The sequence below is a fragment of the Leptonychotes weddellii genome, chromosome 3 (assembly GCF_054177405.1).
Source record: "Leptonychotes weddellii isolate Sample4059 chromosome 3, ASM5417740v2, whole genome shotgun sequence".
In the NCBI taxonomy this organism is placed as follows: domain Eukaryota; kingdom Metazoa; phylum Chordata; class Mammalia; order Carnivora; family Phocidae; genus Leptonychotes; species Leptonychotes weddellii.
In genome coordinates, this window is record NC_138371.1 from 166424244 (window position 1) to 166449626 (window position 25383).

Sequence of the window (25383 nt, forward strand, 5' to 3'; positions counted from 1 at the left end):
ATTGAGACTAGAATTCTCCTTGGGATATATTATAATTTCTTCAATATTAAAGTTTCTTTTCAAGGGATTTGTGCTTAATAAGTTTGTGTAATAACATATGCATTCCATTTGAAGTTACCTTGCCAACATTTCTAGGACTTTTTAGCTTCCCCATAGTTTTTAATAAACCAAGAGATCAAATGAATACTCCCCCAGTTGCCCAGATATTGGGTGGTTATGGCTGGTTTTGGCCCATCTGCAATCTGTAAACATTTAAATGAGAACCCCTCTCTAGAAGACACTTTGAGCCCAGTGGTATTCTCCAACTTCAGAAGGTTACTTGTAGAACCAGAGAAGCCTTCAATCCATGTTAGCATGTTTCTTTCCCTAGTCTTACCCTTCAGATAACGGGTATGATCTCATTCAGGGACAGCAACATTGGGGTCAAAGAACTAGTGAGAGAGTAACTGTTGACAGCAAACACTCCCAAAACTTAGCAAAACTGGAACGTTTTGAGTTAGCTAGAAGACTGTGGAAACTATTTTTAGGTACACATACCATAAAATACAATTATTGTGAAGAAGTTCATCTAAAGACTCTTATCCCACTTACATCTGTGTAAATTCCAGCAATATGTTTAGACTACTCACAAAAATTTTGTGAGACGTGAGACATAGCCATCATTCCAAGCTATTTTTCTTGCTGTCAAAATTTGCCAAGATAATAAACATATTTAGTAAGCCAAGGTAGAATAAAAGTATTATATTGAATATTGATAACTGAAGACCTATTTTGATTAAACCAGCACACTTAAACTAGTTTTTTTTTTAAAGATTTATTTATTTGTTTATTTGAGAGAGCAAGAATGAGAGAGAGAGAGAGAGAGTATATGAGAGGGGGGAGGGTCCAAGGGAGAAGCAGGCTCCCCGCTGAGCAGAGAGCCCGATGCGGGACTCGATCCCGGGACTCTAGGATCATGACCTGAGCCGAAGGCAGTCGCCTAACCAACTGAGCCACCCAGGTGCCCCTTAAACTAGTTTTAATGTTGACTAGTTTCCCAGACCAAATGAACCTAGAAAGCATTTGGGTTTGTTGTATTTCTGAGAACTTTAGGAATACTTAATTTATAAGTGCTTAATTTTAAGCCAATTAATTTTAGAGCTCTTACAAATTAATTTTGGCAATACCATCCAGAGGTAGAAAAATATGACACATTTCTAACATACATATATAGACAAACATAAACCTACAGATGCGTACAGATCTTACAGTTTTCATTTTCAAATTTTAGCCACAAAACAGGTCTAATGCAAAACTTACCAATTCATAAAAGAGCAGTTGGATCCAAATTGTGTTTCTGGCACATGGAATATATTAAGGTCTCCTGCTCGGATGGCTAAAGATTTTTCTAATCTTTCTGGAGAAGACATTTATGATTTTTCAGTAGCCTGTTTTCCAAATACCTTCCCTTTACCACCGCCTCTCTCCTTTCTCCCCTTCTGATGAGAATCATCTCCCTAAAGTTCGCATTTCAAAGAATGGCTCTTACATCCTAGAGAAGCTGGAGGTAGAAAATCTACATCACAAAGGTACTGAGAAAGTATCCAACTTTCCTTCAAGGAGTTTTGGGGTATTTCTGCCAATTATCAGAGGTCTAGAGTGATTACTATTCAAATTTTTCCTTTCTTTAAGTGTAAGACAATTCTGTTTCCAATGTCCTGATCTTTTATGGCACCTGGAAGTATTTTGGGATGCATAGGGGAGGTTTGAATTGCTTCTGGAGCCACGTTTCTGGCTTTGTAGAGATTGCTAAGGCAGCACAATTGTTTCTAATGCCCTAAAGAACTGGATTGCAGCCTGAATATCAAGGGACTGACCCGCTCATCCAATTAAATTATCTTCAGTTTGCTTCTTTATATCAGGGAGAAGACTTCCATTCCAGCTAGGTTGGGAATGAAAAGATTTCTGTGTTCTAGAACTTCAGGGTTTAATGCATTATGTCTTTTAAAAGTCTATATAAAGTGTTTTAAACTGGACTTTGGATGCTCTCCTTCCTGAAAGCATAATTCAACATTGGATTTTATCAGCCCCTAAACATTGGTTTCCAGCTGATCATTTGGAGGAGGGCCTAGGAGAAATTTGGTCATGTGTTTCCTCTGTGAGGGGGAGTTGTGAATGGCCACTAATCTTTCTAATCCCTTTCTAAATTTGGTAGGATCTTCTGAAAGTGGAGGTCAAAGAGCTTTATAATTGAAAAAGTCTGTTGCTGTCCAAGGGACATGAATTCTTTGCATTGGGGGTCCAAGATACATTTGCAGAGAATATTGTATATGAAGGCCTGGAGCTGGCAGAGCCTGATTACAGAGCCGTGGGAAGTAGGAGGAGTTGTAAGAGGCAGCAAAGCTCTTCGGCAAGCCACCTCAAATGCTTCTGCTAAATTCACTACCTGGCTCTTAGTAGTTACATGAGTGGTCTGCATACCCTGGGCTTGGAGATCCGGCTATAGTGTTCTCTGTGAAACTTGTAAAGAGAGGGAAGTCAAACAGGCAGCTGGATGTTTATGGGATTTTCTAGGGAAGTTGGAGGAGTTTTAGGGTCTAAGGGAACTTGCTGAGGTGTTAGAGCTTCTCAGGTTTGAGACCAGGGCCCCAGAGATCCAGAAGATCTTCCAGAGGGTCGGGACATGGAGTTGGGGGTATAAGGGGTAAATAAGAGCATGGAGAAGGGGAATTTATGTTAGATGTGGATTCAAATTATTGTTCCTAGTCTAATTTCTGTTCTTCCATTTTTTTAAAGGGAGTCCCTAAGGCTAGCTGTTAAACTTCTTTGTGTTCTTTTAAAAATTTGATCTTTTCATAGGTACCAATAAGACCATTGTTTAGGGTGATATTTATTTAAAAACATATAGAAGGGTGTCCAGTTCAAAGGATACATCATCTGCCTGCCATTGGCAAGTAGAATCTTATTTTAATCTCAATAATGACTCACACCAATAAGCCTTTCTTCCTGTATTTAGAAGTTCATCCCTGTGTCTAAAAGCTTATAGTGAGTCAAGGATGTTGAATGGCAAAATATCATGGATTTCCCCCTTTTAAAATAAGGGGGCTTCCTTGTATTTTACCCAGTGTGGAAGCATTTGTCAAAATAGATATGTGGGTTTATGTTTTTATAGATCTTTGTGAGTAGAAGATTTATAATACAAATTATTTCATGACTTCAGGGGAGTAGGATTGGAGGGGGGATTATTAGCTTGTTTTATATACCTCTTTATTGTAGGACTTGTGCAAGCCTTTAACTATTGTTGACTCCATAAAGTACATCTTAAATTTTATAAGAACTTTCAAGGTTCACTCACAAACTCAGGCCCCAGTTCTCCCTCTCTCTCTCATAAATCTCTCAGTTTCCTCAAATATGAATTCTCCTGCCATGAGAAATTAGAAACATAGACCCTAAGTCTGGGAGAAGACTATGATGGATAGCATGGATATGGCAAAGTTTCTAGGCAGGAGAACACTCATGAGAATTGAATGGAAGGCCAATTTATTAGGCTAAGGATATTATCAGTGGAAATTCCAAATGAGGAGAATGAGGCGTGAAAAGTAAGTTACGTGTTTACATGTGCTTTAGAGAGAGATTTAGATCTGTATGTTTTGATGACTTCTAGACCCACCCAGTGCAGCATCCAGCATCTTCTCAGAGAATATGCCCAAGAATTCTGGTGTCAGAATTTTGACTTAATGGCTACTGTGATTTCTAATAAATATATGTTGGTCTTTGTCCCATTCCTGGCATGGAGCTCCTCAATGCCTTGGAATTTCCTAAGTGAAATGAGTGATGAAGGTAAAAGGAGCATCTTCCATTATTTATAACAAGCCCCTTTCAACCAGACCTGAGCTTATGTTCATGAGGTGACTTTTGAAAAGCCTCTTAAGATGGGGCCTAGGCCTAGTTGTTAGGAAAGCCAAGAAGGTGATGAAAGGACTGGAACTTTCAGCTCTACCCGCCCCCCCCCCGACCTCTGGGGAGGGAATAGAGGCTGGAAGTGGAACTAACCACTCATGGCCAACGATTTAATCAATCATGCCTCCATAATGAAGCCTCCGTAAGAGACTCCACCTGAAGAGGTTTGGAGAGCTTCTAGATTGCTGACCTGTGACATGGAGGTGCTAGGAGGGTGGCGTACCTGGAATGGGCGCGGAAGCTCGGCACGCCTGCCGCCATACTTTGCTCTATCCATCTCTTCTATGTGGCTGTTCCTGAGGTGTTTCCTTTTGTAAATGAGTAGTAGGTAAATGACCTTCCTCAGTTCTGTGAGCCATTCTAACAAAGTATCAAATCTGAGGGAGGGGGTCGTGGGAAGCTCCAGTTTATGGCAGGCACCGGTGACCACCCGGACTTGCGGTTGGCCCCTGATGTGGGGGCTATCTTGTGGGACTGAGCCTTTAATCTGTGAGGTCTGACACTGTGGGTAGATAGTGTCAGAACCGAATTCAACTGTAGAACACCCAGGTGGTAGATACCAACTGGGAGAATTGCTTGGGGTGGGGAAAATGCTCACAGAGTTAGTGGTCAGAGTATTCTGAGTATCAAAAAAAGGTTTTGTTTCCTTTTACTTAATTTCAAGAGAGGGGCTAAAATAAAAAAGCCCACCTCATATTGATTGCATCCTTTGTAGGACTCCTGTATATTTATATCTGTATCATTCATGAATGTCTTTTCTCTCTGGCTAGATGATGGTGTTTGACGTCAGGAGTCATTTTGTCCTGTTTATATTATATTCTCGTATTGCTCATATATGCTTGATAAATGGTTTTTGAATGAATGAACCAAACTGTTTCTCTAATTCAGTATGACAGTAAAGAAAGGATGACCCTAGAATCCTGCATTGCCTGATCTGGAAGCCTTCTTAATATCAGAATCAACTTCCTTTCTTTGATCTTAGAGCCAGATGTAGTATTTGAAAAATTTAGTCTATTTGCTTCTGAATATGGAACCATAGAACTAGAACTGTAACAAGTAGAAGTTGCTATTAAGATGTTTTACGATATGCAGTGAAAAAACAAATCATACCTACTACCGTCTCTTTTTGGACAATCAGAGGTATTTGGGATGGAAACAAAATAATATTTGGTGAGTAGTTACTGTCAGGCCCTTGCTAGTTAGTTTGCAAATCTTTGTCACTTTAATCCCTCACTCATTTAATGCATGTTTTATATTGATTTTAGAAATGAAGAGATTTGTTCTGAGAAGTTAGGTCACTTGTCAAAAGGTGATATCTATTGGGATATCAAAATTCAAGGCATTTGGCTTTAAAGACGTGTGCTTTTTTTTTTTTTCTTTTTTACTCTCCTCTGCTGCTTCCAATATGGTGGCCACATCTCCTCTTCCCTCAACCGACCACATGGCTTTACAGGTTTCTTCTATCTTCAGTATTGTATGTTCTGTATAATGCACGATGTGTGACATGCCAGAAGTCCATTTAGTAGCACAGGTTAAACTTCTAAGATAGGTTAGAATTTTAAACTATAAAATTGCTAAGCAGTCCCCTGATAGATTGCAGAGGCCAAGAGCAGGCCAACCCAATATGGGCCACTTTGGCATGAGGATAATTTTGAGGTAAAAGCAGTCAAAACCCAGCAGACTCAGGAAAAGCTCTTTACCTCCCCCACAGCTGCCTAAAAAGAATTTAGATTGAGGACCTGCTCCAGGAAGAGAGCTGTCACCATAGATAACTACATTATACTGTGAACTAGGTCTGGTAGACAGGGAGGAACCAGAAAGGTCTGTTTGATCAAAGTCCTCTGTGTTCCATTGTTTCTGAGTGTCCCAGCAAACATTTGCCTACTAAACATACACTCTTTTTTATTTTTCCTGAAGGTTGCATTCCTTCCCTTTGAGGTCCCAGACCTGTTACTCGCTTCTCAGTGTTCAGCATGACAGAGATACCTCATTTTGCCTGTCTTTGCAATTTCATGTCCGTATAGGTTGCCAATAGTATAATTTTAAATTTGATTTTCTCCTGTTAATCTGTCTCATGTCTTTCTGAACTTTAGTACAGCTAGAAGGATCTTGAAGGGCAGAAGAAATTTCTTCTTCCCCGATAAGATCATTCCCAGTACTTTGGACCAGCTGTTGTTGGGTTGTGTAGGAGAGGAAATCTTTTCCCTCTATCCTCTTAGATTTCGGTGCCTGGAGCCTTGCAAATCAAACTGACAAAAGGCAGATTAACAAGAGTAAAAAATAGATTATATTATGTACTTCTGCATGGGAGTTCCCAAAGAAATGTGACTTAAGGAGACATTTAGAATCTGGGGCTATATACTATTTTAACAAAGGACAATATAGTGTGGAGACAAAGGAAAGGGGGTTGGGGACTTCAGGGGGGTGGGGGTAAGTTGTGGGAAGGTAACTAGGAAATGTATGATAAATACAGTTTTTTAGTAAGGTTTATTATGCAGATAAGAGCCTTCTCAGGTGGTAAGAGTAGTTCTGGAGTAGTTCTCTTCCTTGTATGGGAGAGAAAGACACCTTTTAGACAGGAGGGGGAGGGCAGAGAACTAATTGCTTTCAGCTCAAAACAATCCTTGCACCAAAGGGGCATATTTCGGGGTGTCGTACTATGATCTGTAGTTTTCTGCTTTTATCTTCTAGGCCAGCAGTTTACTACACAGTAGTATCATCTGTAGGTTTGTTTGCCTTGCCTTAATCTATTTTAGTTTCAGATTTCTGACCAGTACAAGCCGACATTTTGGCTTATTAGATTCTGAGTTTCTTTACTAGATTCATAATAGTAAAACTATTTTGTCATTAGAAAAAATCCACGTAAAGCCAAAAGTATTGTTGAACAGCCCCTGGCATGGCACACTCCCCAGGTTTTTTGGTGTTCCATCTCAGGACTAAAGAACTTACAAGGGAAGGCCAAGCTCCCCGTCTTTTTTCCCCAGAGTCCTATAGACAACATTACTTTAGCTTGAGATGAGCAAAGAACAATTCAAATAGAAGAGGAGGAAATAGAGGGGTGGGGACCATAGCAAAATAGTACATTTCCCTACCTATGTGCTTATTTACATAAGTGTGTTTTTATAACATTTCCTGTACTTTTCTGTAAGCTGATGCTGCCCTAACTATAGATTTTCAAAAGAACACTTTATTGTACCCCAAATTACATAGTACTTTAAAAAGGTACCTTCTTACTGGTTTACCAAATACCTTATAAATGTGTAGTTATGTAAAACAATTCAGGGTACAGAATAGAAACAGCCTGTACTGTTCACAGATGTTGGTATTGTTACATAATTGAGTACAAGGCTTTCGAAGATCTATAATATTTTTTCTTGTATAAGAAAGAAATGACTCATTATAGTCATAATGTGTCACAGAGACTCCTGATCAAACAGGATGCACGTGTTCTGTTTTGTGAGTTCTCTATAGTACATTGTCAACGGACTTGCCTTTCTGGATGGGAAAGTGCCACTTATTCCAGCAAAGTACCTTTGTGGTGGATGGACCTGCTTGTCAGACAGCTTGTGGGCACCTGGGTGAAGCAGAGGCGGGGCTCCTTTATGGTGGCCCACCTGCACGCAACATCCCCGCCGCGCTGGGCACCGGGGAAGTGTCCCCCCTTTCACAGACTCACTTCTTGAGGAACCCACTGTCCTGTCCCACACCTGGGAGTGGGCTGGCTTCCTCCTGTACCCTCGCTCTTTTTCTTTTCCATCAGTTCTGGCTCTATCTTGAGACACCAGTGATTCAAATTACAGGGAAGGTAACCTCAGTGGAACACAACTGAGGAAATAGGATTTATTAAGTACTGGGTTTAATGTTTTTCAATTTAGTTTTCAGCACTATTGTGAGAAAAGAAAAGTTGCTTATCTTAGGGTATTAGAATTGGAAGGACTTGTGTTTCTGATGAAAAAACAAAATTGGAAAAAAAATAGGTTAGATTTTGTGTTGTTGACAGTTGTCACCATACTTTTCTCTTCAGAGGGAATTGTCTTTTGGGAAGAAGCTGGAGCTATGCACAAACTTATTCATTCCCTCAAAGGTTTTGATGCTAGCCTTAAGATAGTTCCTTTCTCTAAGGAAACCTCTTTTTTAGCAAGAACTTTGAAAGATGAGTTGCGGAAATGGGCTTCGGGTATTTTTATTGTTTTTCCTCCCACCTCTGTTTTTGTGATTCTTGCCTCAAAAACTGTCCTTAATGAGATTTTGCACCACTGGGCTCCTTGTGGCACATTGAGCGGTCCAGCAAAGGACTGAAGTTCGAGAACCAACTTAGCGGTGAAAGAGTAAAACGCGGAGTAGAGATTGATTCATAACCGCAAGCGGGTCGGTGTTGAAAGTGGTGCGTTATGTCACCACCACATATTGCCGTTATCAATTAAGTGTCATTAAACAACTAACCTAACTGAATGATTTACTTTGTGTTTAACTGCCTTTTTCAATTAAAGGGAGCAAATGCCAGGGAACTGGGTCACAATATCAGAAACCATATATTTTCGCCTGTTAACACCAGGAGAAAGCGCGGGCTGTGTTGGTGTTTTCTGTGGGCTGTACTGCTCTAGTTTAAATGGTCCAAACAAGCAATTAATGATTGGGAGCGGGCCCTTACACTGCCTCCAGATCTTTCCTTCGATGCACTTCCATTTCTGTCGCCTAGCTGCACGCGTGGGAGGTGTTATTTCAGGGCAGCTCATGCTCTTTATCTTGCTGACATTTGTTTCCATTTCAAGGACCCTTGATGTTTCTTTATATACATGTACATGTTCTGTGTGTATTTAAGTATCATATAAAGTATACTCTAAATAATACATATTATTTAGCATCATGACCTTAAACTGTTGAGTTGGCAGTTGCAGGACAGGTGTTACTGATGTTGAGGTCAAGACTACTTGGTTCTGGAAAGGTGGACTCGCCCCCACCAAAGAAGCTCTCAACTTTTTTCTCCAAGTTTCAATGGTGATAACTGGAACCAGACATGCTAGTTTCCTGGGACGTTGTTTTATTGTCTGGCAAGTTATTACGGTATTTGGATTTCACAAGGCAAAGCTACACATGGTACTTCTCAAAAGTGCATTTGCGATAGATGGGTAGATTAACTGTTACTCTGAAGTTGAGAATTTGAACTATTAACTGACCCACTGTATTTGCTGTCCGTGTAAAAATTTGTTATAACAGTGCTAATTACTAAGCAGCTGGATTTGTGAAAAAGTGCACAGCAGTAATTTGCACCTTACTGTTGCTTTGCTATGAAAAAATTCGTGAACACATAACCCAGGGTGCATGCACTTGATTGATAAACTTCCAAAGAGCACGTTCATCTGTGGATCTTTAACAGTTTGGCTTTTTGAGCATAGCATTTGGTTTCTATATTTGCACCTCTGGGACACTCATTTTTACCCTAATAAGAGCTGTTGAGTGCCTAATAGGACATTTTAAAAAGAGAAGGGTAGCATTCTGTAGTAAGACTGGTGCTTTTAAATTGCTGCGTGCTTTTGTTTATTATGTTTTGCTAGTTTTAGGGGGAAGAACAAGAAAAAAGATTTCCTTTCTAATCCCTTACTGTCGATATAAAATCATGAACTGGAGTAGTCCGATTTCAGTGTTTCGGCGATGGCGTTAAAATTATTGTTTCAGTAGCAGATCAGAAATGGTTCTGTTGGATTCACATCCTGAATAAATCCTTCTACGTAACTGGAGTCCATAACAGACTTAAACCAGCAGAGTTTTGTGTTTTGTTTTGTTTTGGTCTGTAAGAACAACTCCCAAGTCTTGGGAAAGAATTTATTTTTGCCCTGTGGATGGGTCAGAAACATCTGCTTCAGGTAGTTTACAAGTGTTCCTTATTAACCCGTGAGCCAAAAACCCAGATAGGGAGATCTGGCTTTGAAAATGACACAGCCCGACACAGCCCGTGTTTTTGTAAGTATATATTCAGATTAATTCCACATACCTCTTATTTGGATTTCTGGCAGCCAGGAACTTTTAAAAGAAACGGGTGTTTCTAAAAAGGAATGTGAAAGATTAAATTCTCTCTCCTCACACCGAGAGTTTTTCGGTACTTTTAAGAAATCCTGCTCATGGGCAGAAAGGAAAGGTTTCAAAGGAACCTCATCTCCATATGGTTTTACTCGATAATCCTTTATCCAACATCTTCAGCCCTCATTCCTTTGCTTTCTTGCCTGTGGCTACATTTCTATCTCTGCATCAATTAGCACAGTGATTTATACAACAAGCAAGCAGTTTAGGGGTAATGGTACGCAATTAACATCTCATTCCACCATAAAGGGTATGCTAAATACCCCAGTCATTGCTTTCTCTGCCTGGAGTTGAAATAAGTGTTTGTCCTAATTCATATGCTATCTGATGTGAAGTGGGCCTGCTTTGTACTGCACTACACCATTAATCTAATTATAGGTAGCTGCAAATGAAGTGCTGTCTGCGCTGGGAGGGTGAAGAAAATAGCCTTTTGTCATTTAGCCTGACTCGGTGAAGCAGGATCCCACTTTACGGGGCAGTACTGCAAAATGGAAATCTCCATAATATTGCTGCCTGTTGCATCTTTTCTAATTGCCACCGCATTGTAAACACAACTGGGCGCTGATATAAATAGAGCTGTAGATCTGCTGTCATGTGGGTTGTCGGGAGAGAGTCCTCCGAGTGCTGTTGGATTAAATGATGCGTCCTGATTGACAGCTACCTCGAGACTGTGCGGATGGAGTTGTCACCGCGCTCGGCTAGGAGGCCGCCCCGGTGGCTGCCGCCGTACACGCTGTTCCGTTCACCTTCTCCGCCGGGGGCGTCCCTCGCAGAGAATGGCAGCTCCGGGATCTAATTCTCCGTGCTTCCTGGAGAGTTCGGCCCGGTTGGCTTTGCTGGGCCCGATGCTGAGGAGAGGGAAACGCGTTTTGCATGGCAGCGAACCCTCGCTCCGTTTGGCCTCCAGTGTTAATGGTGTAGCCCACAAAGATCTTAGGGGGGAAAAAAAGTTGAATTAAGATTCTCATTCCACCTCAGTGATTTTAGAGACATGTCATGTTTTGCAGCGAGTCGATTCTGTCACTTTAAGAGCATTGACAATTGCTCTCCAGCTTGGAGTTAGGAGAGTAGACTTTCAGGGGCACACTGGAGTGTTAGCTCTCAAGGCCACACTATGGAAATGAAGACCCAGTTGAATGTGGGGAACTCCTGGGGTCGGGAGGTAGAAAACTAAAGAGGGAGAAGAGAGCCTTGTATCTGGAGAAATGCATGGCCCCCTGACTTGGTGAGGGCCCATATATAGGATGTGGCCAGGGCTTCAGGATGTTAAGGGAATCGATGTAAAATAATGCCCAGTGAAGTTCATCATTTACCCTTGACCGAGATGGTCCACAGTTGCCAGGCAAGAACACTAGCAGTTCAGCAACTGTACCTCAACTCCTCGTTGTTTTGGAAGAATGACATAGAAATGGAAACCAGAGGTGAGCTACTTGCAGAGTAAATCACAGCTGAAAATATATGTAAAGCAAACTGCAAGCACTCATCTCGCAAGGAGCCCACAGACCTTGGAATCATGCAGGTGCGAGCACGTGGGATGTGTCCAGTCGCTGGGAAACTGGGAGACCTCAGAGGCTCGAGGATTTAAGCTCCCCGGGGCGATGCAGAGGCCAGCAGCAGGGTGTTCTGTGTGACCACCTGAGTGGAGCATGTTCATAGTGAGGGCTGCACTCCTGTCCATGGCACATGGAGCCGTGCGTGTGCGTGTGTGCATGCCTGCTACTGGTGGGCGGCGGGCCCATTTGCAGGGTGTTTTCCTTAACCAATCTGATCCAAAAGCATGTATCCCTCCCAAACCGTGACCGCTCTCCCCTCCTTCTCCCCCAACTCCCACAGCTCCCTGCTCCCCACCCTTCCCCCGTTTTGTCAGGTTCCATGTTAAGAGCTGCATGTTAATTTTTAAAACAATTCCATTGTGCCCCTTTTAATCATCCATTTCTCGTAGTTTTCGTCCTGATCCTTTTATGTCTGGTGTGATTCCCTTCTCTTTCTTCTTTTGAACTTGTTGGGAGAAATTTTCGTGTTAGACATGGTTTTACGTTGCAGACACCATACAGTTGATTAGCTTAGAGACCCGGCCTGGGGTCATGAGACAGCACCTCATTCCTTCCCATTACTGTCCTGCGCGGAGCCCTGGAGAGCACTTGTTCTGACGCACACTTGCACTGTGAGCTGTGTTTTTCAAGAACGTGATCATTTGCCTGTGGGTTAGGAGCACCTCCCTAAAGCCACAGTGAGGCTCCATCTACTGATGAACCCAGAGCGAGTCCAGCTCAGGCCCCGCCGCCGAGTAGCGTCTAATCCCTCATGACCTTGCAGGGTGAGAGCCTTCTGGCCTCCTAGAGGATTGGACTTCCGTGTCCTGTCAACCAGCCTTTAAAATCTTGGGACTCCCACCCCCAAAACCTCGAGTTTGTGGTTTCCGTGCTTGCAAACAGTCACAACAACTTAAAATTGAACCTCTCTGGGGAAGTTCTGCAGAACCCATTAGGAATAGTTAAATGCCTAGAGCAAAACCCCAACTCCGCGCGCGTCCTAGGGCATTTTCCCGAATTCTCTCAGCTTTGGCTGCTCTGCCCGGGCCCCCTAAGAATTCAGAGAAACCAGTAAACAGCAGTTTTGATCATAAGCTCCGAAAGCCTTAGTGTACACTCTTAAGTGATTTCTTTTCTGGGGGCATCAAAAAGCTCTTCTGGTTCTCACCAGGCAGTTCATTCTGCTGGGCCCAGATGCCCTACTGCTCGGCTCCCACCCCAGCCAGTGCCCCGTGGGCCACCGTGCGGGCGAGCCCAGAGCCAAGCCGTTGTTTTAAGAGGCCTGTTTGTGCGGGCACGCCGAAGGGGTCAGGACAACATCAAAGGTAATCTTAAAAAGAGAACCTTCTTGCTGCGTCCTCTTTTATTATTCAGAAAGGTCGTTTCTTAGCCAACTATTTGCACCGAGGCCTCTCCCGAGGCATTTACCCCGTTGTTATTTTTCACTTGTGATTACAATAAGTCGCTTATCCCCCAAACAGATTTAAGAACAATAAACAAATACAAAAAGGAAAAGGAACATCTCATCAATAACAAAGACTGCATCTAAAGGCGTTGAGTTTTGTGACCGTTTTACATCTCTTTCCAAGCAAAGCAGGAGTCCTACGGAGAAAGGAATTCAAAAGATATGAAAATTATAAAAATAGTAAAAGGATCCAGTTTTAGGCAGGATCTTGTAGTTTCTGGGGAGAAATGGAGCTGGGTACAGTCTTAGCTCTTTATTTATATTAAGGCTTGTTTGTGATATAGCTAAAATTAGTTTTTAAGCCCATCCACTGTGGTGAAATGTGATAAATTGTATTATCCTCAGTGGAGAAAGATAGTTTCCCTGAATTTCGACTTAACATTTTGAAGTCAAATGGTACGAAAAACAAGGGGGAAAAAATCCATCTGGGTGCTGCCCCGAAGCTGGACAGCTGGGCCATTTGCCGGCCAGTCCCATGGAGGGGGCGACAGAGGGTGCAGGCAGCTAGAGAAGTGGCTTTCCTGTTGATTCGCCTCCTCCTAGCGATGTTGGGTTTTCTCTTCTAAAGCGGACGGAGCACAGATACGAAAACTGCAATTTGGTACAATTATATTCTCCCTTCTTTCGCTGTCCACCACCTCCCCCATAGTTTAATGAAGGACTTTGAGGTACAATTCACCGTTGATAAATAGTCCCTCTGCCCAGAATGTTTATTAGACTGACAGCAGAATGCACTCTCCTTGCTTTTCCTTTGCCACTTATGACTCAGATGAATTTTAATAGGGGCAAAAAGCTTTTATTTGCACTGTAATTTCACTTAAGGATCATATCCTTCAGAAACTGGCAGACACTTGTATGTCTTGATTGCAAAACACACACTCAGGAGTAAAGAAACATGCAGAAGATGTTATTATGCAACCTGTCACAGTGGCAAATCTGCTCCTCCTGGAGCCCTCCCCCACCCTTTCGAATAAATAGGCCCTGCAAAGAGCAGGCTTGGAGATGGCCCCCACCCCTGTCCAGAATGAGAAGAGTGGGTTCTGTTTTGCTCTCACATCCCTGCCGTCATGATGCCCACAGGAGGCTTTGAGTTAAGGCGGCTTTTTCCCCAGCAATATGGAGCCGCCTCCGTCTTACCCCGGGAGATGCGGCCTGGTAGGAATCCAAAATCTTCAGGTGGTGGTTTCAACTTCCCTGAGTAGCACCTCCTCAAACCATTTTAGTTTGCTTCTTTTTGGACAGACCAAACTGTGGCTCCTGTGTTTATCCACGGAGATGGGGAGGGTTTTTTCCTGCCAGGGAGGAATTCTCTTCTATTAGAAATGTTCTGTTTGACTGAACTCCCTTTAATGTGCCCCTAATTGTTTGAGAGCCACCTACAAAAGGTTCCATTGAAATACTTGCTTGTGCACAACGTTAACTTTCAGTGGTTTTAAAATCTTGATATTATTGTCTCTCAGCGCAGAAGATATTCGTTCTGTATCATCTTAATATTACCCTAACCATCCTGGTACCTTGGAAAGGCTACCTCACGTTGTGCCTAAAAAGAAAGCTGACTTTTCCAGTAGTGAATATAACATATTGTGTCTCTAGAAAAATACTAAATTTTAAATATGATTTTGCCCCAAACAAACACTGAAACCCTTTGTCTTAACTTCTTGGTGGCCCAGTGGCTCTGGAGGGGAGTGGGGAGCGTGAGACAGCGATCTGCTGCCATCTGCTGGCGGGTGCTCGCACAGCCGCCCCTCTCCCTCTGGCTGACCCAGCCAGCTCACGGGATTCCTGTTAACTGGGAGAAGTTTATAAGCGGTGAAGTGAATACAAGGAAAATTGTCACTGTTTTCTTTACGAAGTTTTGAGGCACTTCTCATAATGAGACGGGGTGACTACTGTTTGTCACTAATTAGCTACTGGAACTGTTCTTATTTCAAGAAATTTCTTAAATAATTAGCTCACAACGTGTGCCAGAAGCAAACAAATATATTTTTGTTTTTTAAGTACAGTAATTCAAAACCATTTGACTTCAAAGATGTTATCATTATCAAAGCTAAAAACGGATTCTGCATGAATGATAATTTGAGGAAAATTCTTCATTTAAACTCATTTATGTTTTTTACCCTCCCCTTAAGTATCAGGTGCATATCTTAACCAAACTGGCTGCAGAACTGAACAAATTTATGCCGGAAAAAGTGGCCGAGGACACAAGCAGTATTCTGCGCTCCCCGATGCCTGGTGTGGTGGTGGCCGTCTCTGTCAAGCCTGGAGACATGGTAAGGACCGCGCCTGTCTGTGGGATGGGGCGGACTGAGGCGTGATCATGCTCCGTGCAGCTCTTTCTTGACTCCTGCTCCCCCCATGGAACAGCAAAATAGCTTTTGTGCATTCTCTGTCCAACTGGTGCACATTTGAAGTGGGTTAGTAACCAGATCTCTTGAGTGCCTCCCCCCTCAGAGACCTGGGACTAGAATAGAAATAAGGCCAGATTCATTCTGTTAACTGGCAGATTTAGTATTTTGGAAGTATTTTATTTAAAATTTCTATGTACTTTCTAGCTTTCTGGGCTTTGAGCATCCTTAAAGAACTGATACCAAGAAATAGCCCTTTAATGGGGGAACTTTCTGTATGACTTCTGGAGTAAATGGGAAGGGAACTGAGGAAAGTTAATTCCATAAACCGTGTAGTACCAGAGCCCTTCCGTTACTTGATACATATAATTTAGGATCACAGTTTAAAGCTTTTCATCTCGACCTTGTGACATTAAGGCACAAATCAAAGCTATATTAATATTTTCTCACATGTTCAGTCTTGTAATAACATGCTATGGACAGGTTGGTGGGATACATGCATTTCATAGAGCATGGACAGAAACCTCTATTGATTTGCAGCAAAAATAAGAAGAAAACAAAGATGCAACCAGATTTCTAGAGGATATTTAAATGCTAGTATTTTTATTTACATGCTGGAAAATAATGGCCAAACACGATCATCTTCAATGGATGGTATGGTGATTCCATTTTGTATCTGGGTAAGTCACAGGAGTTTACGCATTTTCCCGTAAAGGGGCATTAAAACTGCCTCTCTATTTCTGTATTAACATAAGTAAAATGTTGAGAAAAACTCATGTAGTTGGCACTGGCTTCTAGAAAGATACTTACAATAAATGAAAATTAAGAAAAAACAATCAGCTTCAGCTGTTTAAATGATTAGTTCTGAAATTGGTAAGTGAAGTTGGAGAACTGACTTAGCAATTGCTTTTACCTGAGGATACGGAAATGGAACTCTACCTGCTTTTCTAGAAAAGCATAGAAGAGGCTCAGTAACCATGAATTGTCATCTTTACTTTGACGGCATTGACATTCCTAGAAGAAAGTGCTCATTAAGACTGTCTTCAGGGGGCGCCTGGGAGGTTCAGTCCGTTAAATGTCTGCCTTCAGCTCAGGTCATGATTCCAGGGTCCTGGGATCGAGTCCTGCATGGACGCCCGGCATTGGGCTTCCTGCTCGTTGGGGAGCCTGCTTGTCCTTCTCCTTCTGCCGCTCCCCTTGCTTGTGTTCCCGCTCTCTCTCAGATACATAAAATCTTTAAAAAAAAAAGACTGTCTTAAGGATTTGGGAGAAGTGATACATAGAAATTACACATATGCTGCATATTATGTATCTTCTTTCTAAAGGGTTAGGGTCGTTAGATGATGTCCCATTGGCCTTGATGTTAAGAATGCCTACACCAGGGGCGCCTGGGTGGCTCAGTCGTTAAGCGCCTGCCTTTGGCTCGGGTCATGATCCCAGGGTCCTGGGATCGAGCCCCACATCGGGCTCTCTGCTCGGCGGGAAGCCTGCTTCTCCCTCTCCCACTCCCCCTGCTTGTGTTCCCTCTCTCGCTGTCTCTCTCTGTCAAATAAATAAATAAAATCTTTAAAAAAAAAAAAAAAAGAATGCCTACACCAAGATATCAAATCACTGTTGTATATCTGAAACTAATGTAATCTGTGTGTCCACTGTACTCAAATTAAAAATTTTGTAAAAATGCCTACACTTGGGGCGCTGGGGTGGCTCGGTTGAGCGGTGGACTCTTGGTTTTGGCTCAGGTCATGGTCTAGGGTCGTGGAATCGAGCCCCGCCTCCAGGTCCTTGCTCAGCAGGGAGTTTGCTTGAGGATTCTCTCCCTCTGCCCCTCCTCCTGCATGCACGGGCGCACTTTCTCTCTCCCTAAAATAAATAAATAAATAAATCCTACACTCAACACGCATCATCAGAGCAGTCTGTGGAATCTTCTAACAACTAGACGCATAGGTTGGTAAATAACGTGGTGGGTTATTTTGTTTGCTTTCCCAGAAGATAAGCCTTTTCTAGAGGCTACATAGGCTGCCATCCTGAGCTTGTCAGTCCTAATTGTGTGGCTTTAATTATAAAATCACATTTGCACTTAAAAACTGTATAAGTGTGTAACTGAAATCCTTACTTTTCCAACACCTGAGTCAAAGCCTGAAGGGAGGCTGGAGGGGGCTCAGATTGTGGTCTTGAGCCTCCTTGGCACCAGCCTCCCTCGAGCCACTCCCGGGGCAGAGAACTGGGAGGATACAGCCTCCTTGTTTCCAGCAACTGCTTTCTCCTGGTCTAGCTTCTCCAGACACCGGAGGGGGGGGGGGTTAGCCTTCATACTTTCCATTTCCTGGCTAATAATTTAATGTGGGAAAGCAAGGCATTTAGTAAATTGGAACAATGTGGTATTAGTCGTTGGTTCATTGGGGTAGCTCAGATACTGAAAACCACCACCAATAATTAAATGTTGGTATTGGAGAAGGGTTTAATTTGAGAACTAACTGTTAAGAATATGTTACTGTGGCGTAATGGGACCTCTATTTTATGTAGTCCTTTAAAGACAGATATGGGGGGTACACCCCTTAGGAGCAAATTGGCTCCTAAGGTCTGTGTTGTTCGCCTTACCCAGAAATGAATGCTCTTCGCACGCCCGTGCCTAGGCTGGTCAAGGAGAGCGCATGCTTTCTTTAATTCTTCTCTCCAGCTTCCCATTGCCACTTTTGTTCCCTGCACAACTTCCTTTCTTATTCTGTGCCATTGTGTTTGATAAAACGGTATTTTCTCTTGAGTTATTATTTGCAAAAAGTGTCCCAAACCGCTAATACCGTCACCAAATGCAGGGGGAGAAGTTTCATCATGGACTCTTAACAGCAGCTTCTATAATTAGATCTGCCTTGTGTAATTAAAACCCAAGAAACTCTCCTTTGACCAAAGGCAGAGCACTTACTTGAGGCCATTATGAGAAAAGAATACTGGTAACTTTAAAGTTTTGTGGTTTTAAATTATTTTAGCACTGCGGGGCATGTTGTGTTGTGCTTAGTACTAACAATAGCTGAGCCCAAGTTCTACTTTTATCGGTAGAAAGATAATGGAATCAATCATCTCTGTGTGTTTTCAAGGAAAACAGGACCTAAGAGACAAATGGGGGCCGGTAACTATTCTCTTATTCTTTGAAATGTTGTGGTTTTTTTGTAATAGTTTAAATTTCAGTAATCTGTAATTTTTGTATTTAGGTTAAGTAAAGCCTGACAGATCTTAGAATGGTGGGCCTGGCAATAATGTGTTCCACAAAAGCATCACATAAATAATAAATAATAAATCTGTTTTGTGAAGTAAAACGTCTTAACGGAGTTAAAAAAAAAAAAAACCACCACCTCAGGGCAAAATGATGTGGGGTGGCTGTTCAGAAGTAATAAATGCACTCAGCTTCCTGTGGGAGAGGAGAGTCTTTCCCCTCCTTGAGCACAGAGGCTGTGTTTTTTTGGATTCATACGGCAAAAGTTTCTGATGTCTTTCCATGTCTCTTACATAGTATTTGACATTAAATGTGGCAGTAAAATCATTTTTTTAAATGATTGTACAGTAGCCTTTTTGTACATGTGGGGAGGGGATTCTGGTCAACAGACAGTCAAATGCCTACAAACAAACCCAATAATAAACAAAGTAGGAGTGGATTATGGAAAGTCAGGAGTCACCCATTTAATTCAGAAAACAGTTGATAGAATGACTTTGATATGCCTTTAGTCTGTTGGGCCTTTTTGTTTGTTTTGTTTTTTTGTAATCCACCCTCTGAAAATACTTTCATGACTGATTCTCATTTCCGTTGGAAAAATAACCTATTTTTCTGTATATTTAGCACCGTCCTAAACTGAGGGCCCTTTAATCCAAGACAGCATTTTTTTAATAATTTGTTTTAATTTTTAAAATGCCTACCTTTATGATACTCTTGAACAAAAATATTAGAAACACACATTCTCTCAGAATAAGGGCAGAGCGTACCGGCCAGCTTTAGGCTGAGAGGGGCCAAAATGTCACACAGTTTCCATTTTGACTCTGAAGCGTAAAATATAGTCATTCGGGGCACAGTTGTTTTGTTAGCCCTTTGATACCAGAAACAAAGCACAAAATAAAAATAAAAAATAAGGCAACCCAAGGGGAGGTTTTACTGTTGCAGTGAATCAGGATTTCTTCTGAGTTAGCTTCCGATTCAGCAGACCTCTCAGATTTGTTACAGAAATATCCATCCTATTCGATACAGTAAGAACTGAGACATGAACCAGGAGTGGGCGGTGTCCCCATTTACGTGGCTTTCTTTTGTAATTATCACTTGTGAGACCAGGTCAAATCCTAGATTGGCAGTGAGTACCTGTTGCTGCTTCGCTTGCCACGTAGCCTGTTCAGTGTCGGTAAGACAGGCCTGGGAGTATTTTTGTGGGGCCAGGATGGGGAAGATCTGCTGCGTAATGGAACCGGCCTTTAGCAGAAGGGGGAGTAGGTGTTTGGGACTGTTGTTCTCGTGCACGGTGTCTTGGGCAGAAAATGGAATCCTATCAAGCGCACCCATGAGAACATAAAATTTGTAATCGTTAATAGGAGTACCACCCAGATTTCGCCCTGATGTTTGTCCTCCTTGGGTGTGCTCCTTCAGCGCTTCTAGGGGAAGGCTCCCGAACAGTGGGATGGCCAGTGATCCCGAGACCCAGGTGCACCGTTTCAGACCATGGTGTTCACACACACTCCTTTGCCCCCAAACCTCTGTAACTGAGCCCACAGCCGATCCTGGGGAGGTTGCAAATAAACTTGGGCAAGAGACCTCTGGTTTTCAAATCTTGAAGAAACAGGTTTGAAGCCTCCTTTGCTCTCAGGTATCTAGATGAGCAGCGTTGGAATGGTCCCTCCTGACCTGGGTTTGTCTGGCAGGGACCTGCGAACCTCGTACGGACCAGTATGCACGACGGCATCTTTTCCCGGCCGAGCACCTGGCCTGACGGATCCATTTTCCAGTTTCTGGATACCTTGATTTACAATCCTAAAATCATTACACTAACTAAATTTTCATATTTGATAGCACTTTATTTGACAAGATGCCAGTTTTCCAGCCAAACCTCAGACTGTATTCCAAAGCATGTATAAATAAATCTGTGCATTCGTTATTTCACATTTTGAAACTTCAGATTACAAAACATTACACGCATGAAGGTCCAGAGAATAATACACGTGCTCAGATGCTCTCTGCTCATCTTTACCATATTTGCTTCCGAATGTACTTAACAATAAAACGTTGCTTATATGGTGAACTTGCCCTGGGGTCCCTCCTTAATCAAATTCCTGTCCTGCCTTCTTCAGAGGTGATCGCTACCCGGAATTTGGCCTTTTTGTAAAACTTTTCCAGATAACATTCATTTTTCAGTGTTAGGGTTAACTTTTGTTGGAGGTAACAATTTGAGAATTTTTACAATTTAACTTAAGATAATGACCAGTATAAGAGAAACTATTTTTACAGATTCATCAGTAAGTTAAATGTTGCAGGCGAGTCTCCTGTAAGTTTGGCATTTGATTGTATTTTTCAAGAAATGATCTGCTTGGGATTAGAGGCTATGTTATCCTGGTCTTAACCATTTTTGAAGATGGCAGTTTGCAACCTTACCAAGATTCAAAAGATCTTTCCTCACCCTTTTGCTTAAAAAAAACCCAAAACAACAAAAACCAAAAACATGGAGTCACTGAGTACTTGAAGACCGCATACTTCGCAGAGATAGAGGATCCAGACTGATCTCTTAAAGATACTGTGAGTTCTTCTCTCACTCTAGGGGCTTTGGCTCCAGTTCCAGGCTAACTTCGAGGGCAGGAGGGAGAAATGTTTTTCATTTTAAGGAAAACTGGACTTGTATCGGCCACGACTCGGTATTCGCTCCCTGCTTGGTCGCCCACTGCACAGTGTCAGGGAGGTGGCTCCAGGCAGCCGGGGGAGCCGGGCCAGCGTGGGGCAGGCAGGGACGCCGAGTCCCCCCAGCCAGCAGCCTTGGTGGATGCGTCACCCCCCCTTGCGCGTGCCCTTCGCCGTGAGTCAGGCGGCCTGCACACAAGCCCATTGCCGGAGGCCTCAGACTGCAGATAAGGGGTTTGGTGGCATTTCTGTCGCTGGCCTCCTCTTTCTTTGTAATTTGACGATGGTTCCTTCCGTCGTCACTGCTTAAATACTAGACGGTCTCCCGGGGTCTTTCTCCCTCCCTCTTTACGTGAAGATGTTGGGATGTGAATGCACATTTCTTCTTCTTCGGGAAATATCAGGGGATATTTACCAGCCTATCTTACAGGCTCAGAAAGAGGAAGTTATTATAATCAGATTCTGGTAGTGCCTTTTAACCAAATCTGAGAGGCCTTTTTCTCGTGGCTGTTAACTGTGTCTTTCTTCAGATCTAAGGGCCGTAAAATGCATTGCATTCAGGCACCTGTGTTCTAAGTAGAACAGCCTTTAAAAATGTAATTGAAGGATTTTCACTTTTGTGGCGTCGTCAGCGGGGTTGATATTGATCCGCGCTTTCGGGTGGCCTGGTGCAGGAGAAGGGGGGACTGCGGCGGGCCGGGAAGCCCTCCGAGCCTTCTGTCTAATTTGGCAGAAAAACACAGAACGTAGGACAACAAAAGAAGGGCTCCCTTTTCCATAAAAATTCTTCCTCCCACCCACCCCTCTTCCCCAAAAAGGGGACTTAATTTTTCAGCTGCACACAGTGATTTGGTGCTCACTCTTGCATTGAAACAGTTGCTGTCTGAACAGGCAGGAAACAGTTTTCTTTTAATTGCTGAAATCATTCGGAAGTGCTTCGTGCCCTGCTTCTACACAGCAGATGCTGTGCATTAATGGGCCTGCGTAGAAGTGACCCAGGGTTCCTTGCAGCGGGCCCGATTTTAGGCAGAGGGTTTAAATAGCTTATTTATTATTTTGTATAATCTGGCGTACATTATGTGCGCCTGCACGTGTCGCATTTCATGGTCTGCACTTCTAGTGTCATGTGGGTTTCAAAACCTGTGTTTCTCTCGTAATGTACTAGCAGCAGGTAAGCTCCAAATACCATCCATCAGGAGCTAATTTTTTATCCAGATACCGCGATGACGGATGAACCTGTCTTTTGTGTGAATGTTTAGCGCAGTAGAAAGCCATATGCCACTGGCACTGTTTCCTGTATGTTCTTTACGGTTGCCGGAGAAGTGGGCTGGCGGGGGGTGGGGGGAAGCCCCCCGTGACATTCTGTCCGCTTCCCGCCACCGGAAGGATAACCCCTCTAAAACAGCCCTGGTTTGGGACGACAAAAGAGAGGGTATAGGGGCCATTTTCGAGGAAATCTGACTCCCGTACTCATTTTCTTCATCAGAAATAGGACTGCACACTCTTAATAGGGAACCTTGTTTTGTTACTCCCCGTCTGTTCAAAACAGACCTTCGCCCATTAGAAGGGCCTCCCCTGTGTGGGAAGAGCACAGCTGTTACTGTAAACCTCATCCCGTCACTGTATCACCCCCATTTTGTGGCTCTGAAGGATGAAATTGAGAAATGGAATACTGTGCAGTCAGCCTTTACATCTCCAATTTTAGGCCTTTGCCATCATTTTCATGCTTTTATTCCAAATCAAATAACATTAGTGAGCTACACCACCTTCTGATGAATGTCTGCTCTCGAGCACAGCTTTCAAGTCTGGACTTTTGGGGGCTTCCTTTTATGTTTGGTGGAGGTCTTTTTTCCCCCTCTTGCTGCTCGTTCTCTTCCTGCACTTTCTTTGAGCTTTCTTCATGCGTTCGCAGTCTGAATGATACAAGTTGCCAAGCGTGTCCCAGTCTTAGCGTGCTTTCCAAGAGGGACGTGTGCAGGGGAAGGTTCTGGGCCTTTTCATCTTTGGGGAAGGAGTGAGGCGAACTTGGTAGAAGGATATTGGGGGCTTTAATCAGAAATAAGAAGGGGTTTAAATCATTAGCACAACAAAGCATACTATAAGCTTGAAGATAAAAGTCTCTGGGGAAAGAGTCCTCTGAAAATAAATGGGACTTGATAGATTTCCATATCATTTATAACTTCCCTTAATTACACTTGGAAGACTTGCCAGTAAAACTGGAAAATTGGCAGCCTATATCCATTAGAGTCATTTTGCCAACCATGGCAAGCAGCTGGCTTGACTGGATTTTATTTCCCATCACTCACAATTAATCATCAGCTGGAGATGTCTGAAACTCTTCAGCACGGAGCACTGCCGGGCGACATGCAGCCTCCTGAACATGCGAAAATCTGCTGAGTAAATGGGCCGGGTTTTCTCTCCAGCTTACTCATTTTGGACCGAGGCAGGCCCCCGCTTAATGAGTGCGCTCTGATAATCGGATGCGAATGTGAACCTTGACCCCATGTCAAAGGAGAGGACGCAATAAGCCGGATGAAAGATACAGGACTCGGACCTCCAAACTTTACACCAATTAGACAGGGAGCAGGGAAGTACATCAGGCTGACTAGGTTTATCAAAAAGACTTGCGAGGCTTGTGACCATTTTGTAAGCCCAATGTTGGAGACCTCCTGTCACAATCAGTGAGCCTTTATCAGATGATGCACAAAAGTGTTAGAGAAGTGTGCGCGCAAAGCCCTCGGTGGCCGTGCCCTCCCGTGTGAGCTGTCCCAGCGCTCCCTGCCCACGAGCACCCGGGGAAACGCGGAAGGTGTCCCCACGACCTTCCGAGCCCCGCAGGCGCAGGCGGGCCGCCGCCTCTGCACCCCAGGCTCCGCGATCGAGGGGGACACGGGGTGGGGGGGGGGAGACCCACAACCCCGGGCGGAGCACCCATGACAGCGCAGCCTGCCGTCTCAGAGCTCCTCTGGCTGGGATGGTTGAGGGATGAAAGAGTGTGAATTTAGATCAAGTCCATGTGTGCGTGTAACACGATTCTGCTGACCAAGACGTCCTTCCCTATTTTGCGGGGTTTCAAGGAACGACTTCCAAGAGTTCTTTCTCTTCTAGGGATGAATGAGTGAAAACAGACCATAAAACCCATTGCCCAAGTGAGCAGAGAGGGAGCAGTGAATCACTTAAAGTTCCGTCCAGACTGCAGTGGAAATGGAGACCTGCAGACCAAGGGAGGGGACCAGGAGGGGACCAGGAGGGATCAGGAGGCCGGAGCTGTGAGGATCGAGGATCAGACGTAGATTCAGGACAGTGCTGCCGGGTGGCCCCTGTGAATCCAGAGGCACCTTCTCTGAAGTCCGTTTAATCAAATTGCCAGAGTGACACAATAAAAAAGACGGGAGTATTTTAACTTTGGGACTTTCCCACCTCTGCTGATTACCTCTGTCTAAATGAGAGGTTTTGTTTTTCTGAGTAGTGTGACTGGAGCCCTGCCACTTGAGTCACCTGGGAATGACGCAGGGTACGAGCCCCCAGAGCCAGCCAGGAGGGACGACCAGTGGGCAACGGGAGCAGAGCCCCGTGAACTTGTGGCCGGTCTCCCGCGGGCCCTGATCTCCGCACCGGCGTGGCCGGCTGGAGCCTGGTGTGGGGTCGTGGCCCAGGCTCCACCGCCCTCCAGCGTGGGCCCTGTGGCATCCTTGTCAGGGTGGTCTGTGCCCCGTTGCTGTGACCACCGGCAATCTCCCGGGTTCATTTCCTTCTCCTGTTTGCATGAACTGTGAATCAGCTTACTTGAAGATCCCATAAAGAACCAGTGAGGGGCGCTCTGTCTGGCCTGCAGATTCTGAGCCGTGGGCTGAGCAGCTGAGAGGGGTCAAACCTGCCGCAGAGGGGGTAGGTTGTGCCCCCCACCCCCTAGAAGCCCACCGGGTCGGGGATGGGCTTTCAGACGACAGCAGGGGAAGCCCGGCTGGGTGGGGGCCGGGGACCAAGCTTGCCCAGGTCCCCGCCGTGGGCACCCAGAGGTGGCGAGCCGATGACTGCTCTGTGGAGAGAATTTCGATTCCGTCACGTTGAGTTTCAGATCCATTTCCAGAGGCCTGGGCGGGACGCTCTGGCCCCTCGGGCTCTGAGCGAGCGTGGTGCGGTCCGGCCGCATTTTGGGGGCGG

At 44.0% G+C, this 25383-nt stretch overlaps 2 protein-coding genes across 6 annotated transcripts in view; one reads left to right on the plus strand and one right to left on the minus strand.

Moving 5' to 3' along the window:
• PCCA (propionyl-CoA carboxylase subunit alpha) overlaps positions 1 to 25383 on the plus strand; it is a 369494-nt gene that overhangs the window by 339915 nt on the left and 4196 nt on the right. For 2 of the 3 annotated variants that reach the window (XM_081815165.1, XM_081815166.1), the window contains one exon: positions 15144 to 15284. The exons of the other annotated variant lie outside the window; for it this stretch is intronic. In XM_081815165.1, the coding sequence (XP_081671291.1) occupies positions 15144 to 15284 (141 nt within the window). The remainder of the gene's footprint in view (positions 1 to 15143; positions 15285 to 25383) is intronic. 3 annotated transcript variants of the gene reach the window in all.
• GGACT (gamma-glutamylamine cyclotransferase) overlaps positions 1 to 25383 on the minus strand; it is a 115943-nt gene that overhangs the window by 35565 nt on the left and 54995 nt on the right. The window contains exon 3 of one of the 3 annotated variants that reach the window (XR_014143894.1): positions 8665 to 10949. The exons of 1 other annotated variant lie outside the window; for it this stretch is intronic. The gene's annotated coding sequence lies outside the window, so the exon portion shown is untranslated. Of the gene's footprint in view, positions 1 to 8664; positions 10950 to 15932; positions 16594 to 25383 lie in introns of those variants that run through there. One more of the 3 variants, XR_014143893.1, reaches the window with a different exon arrangement.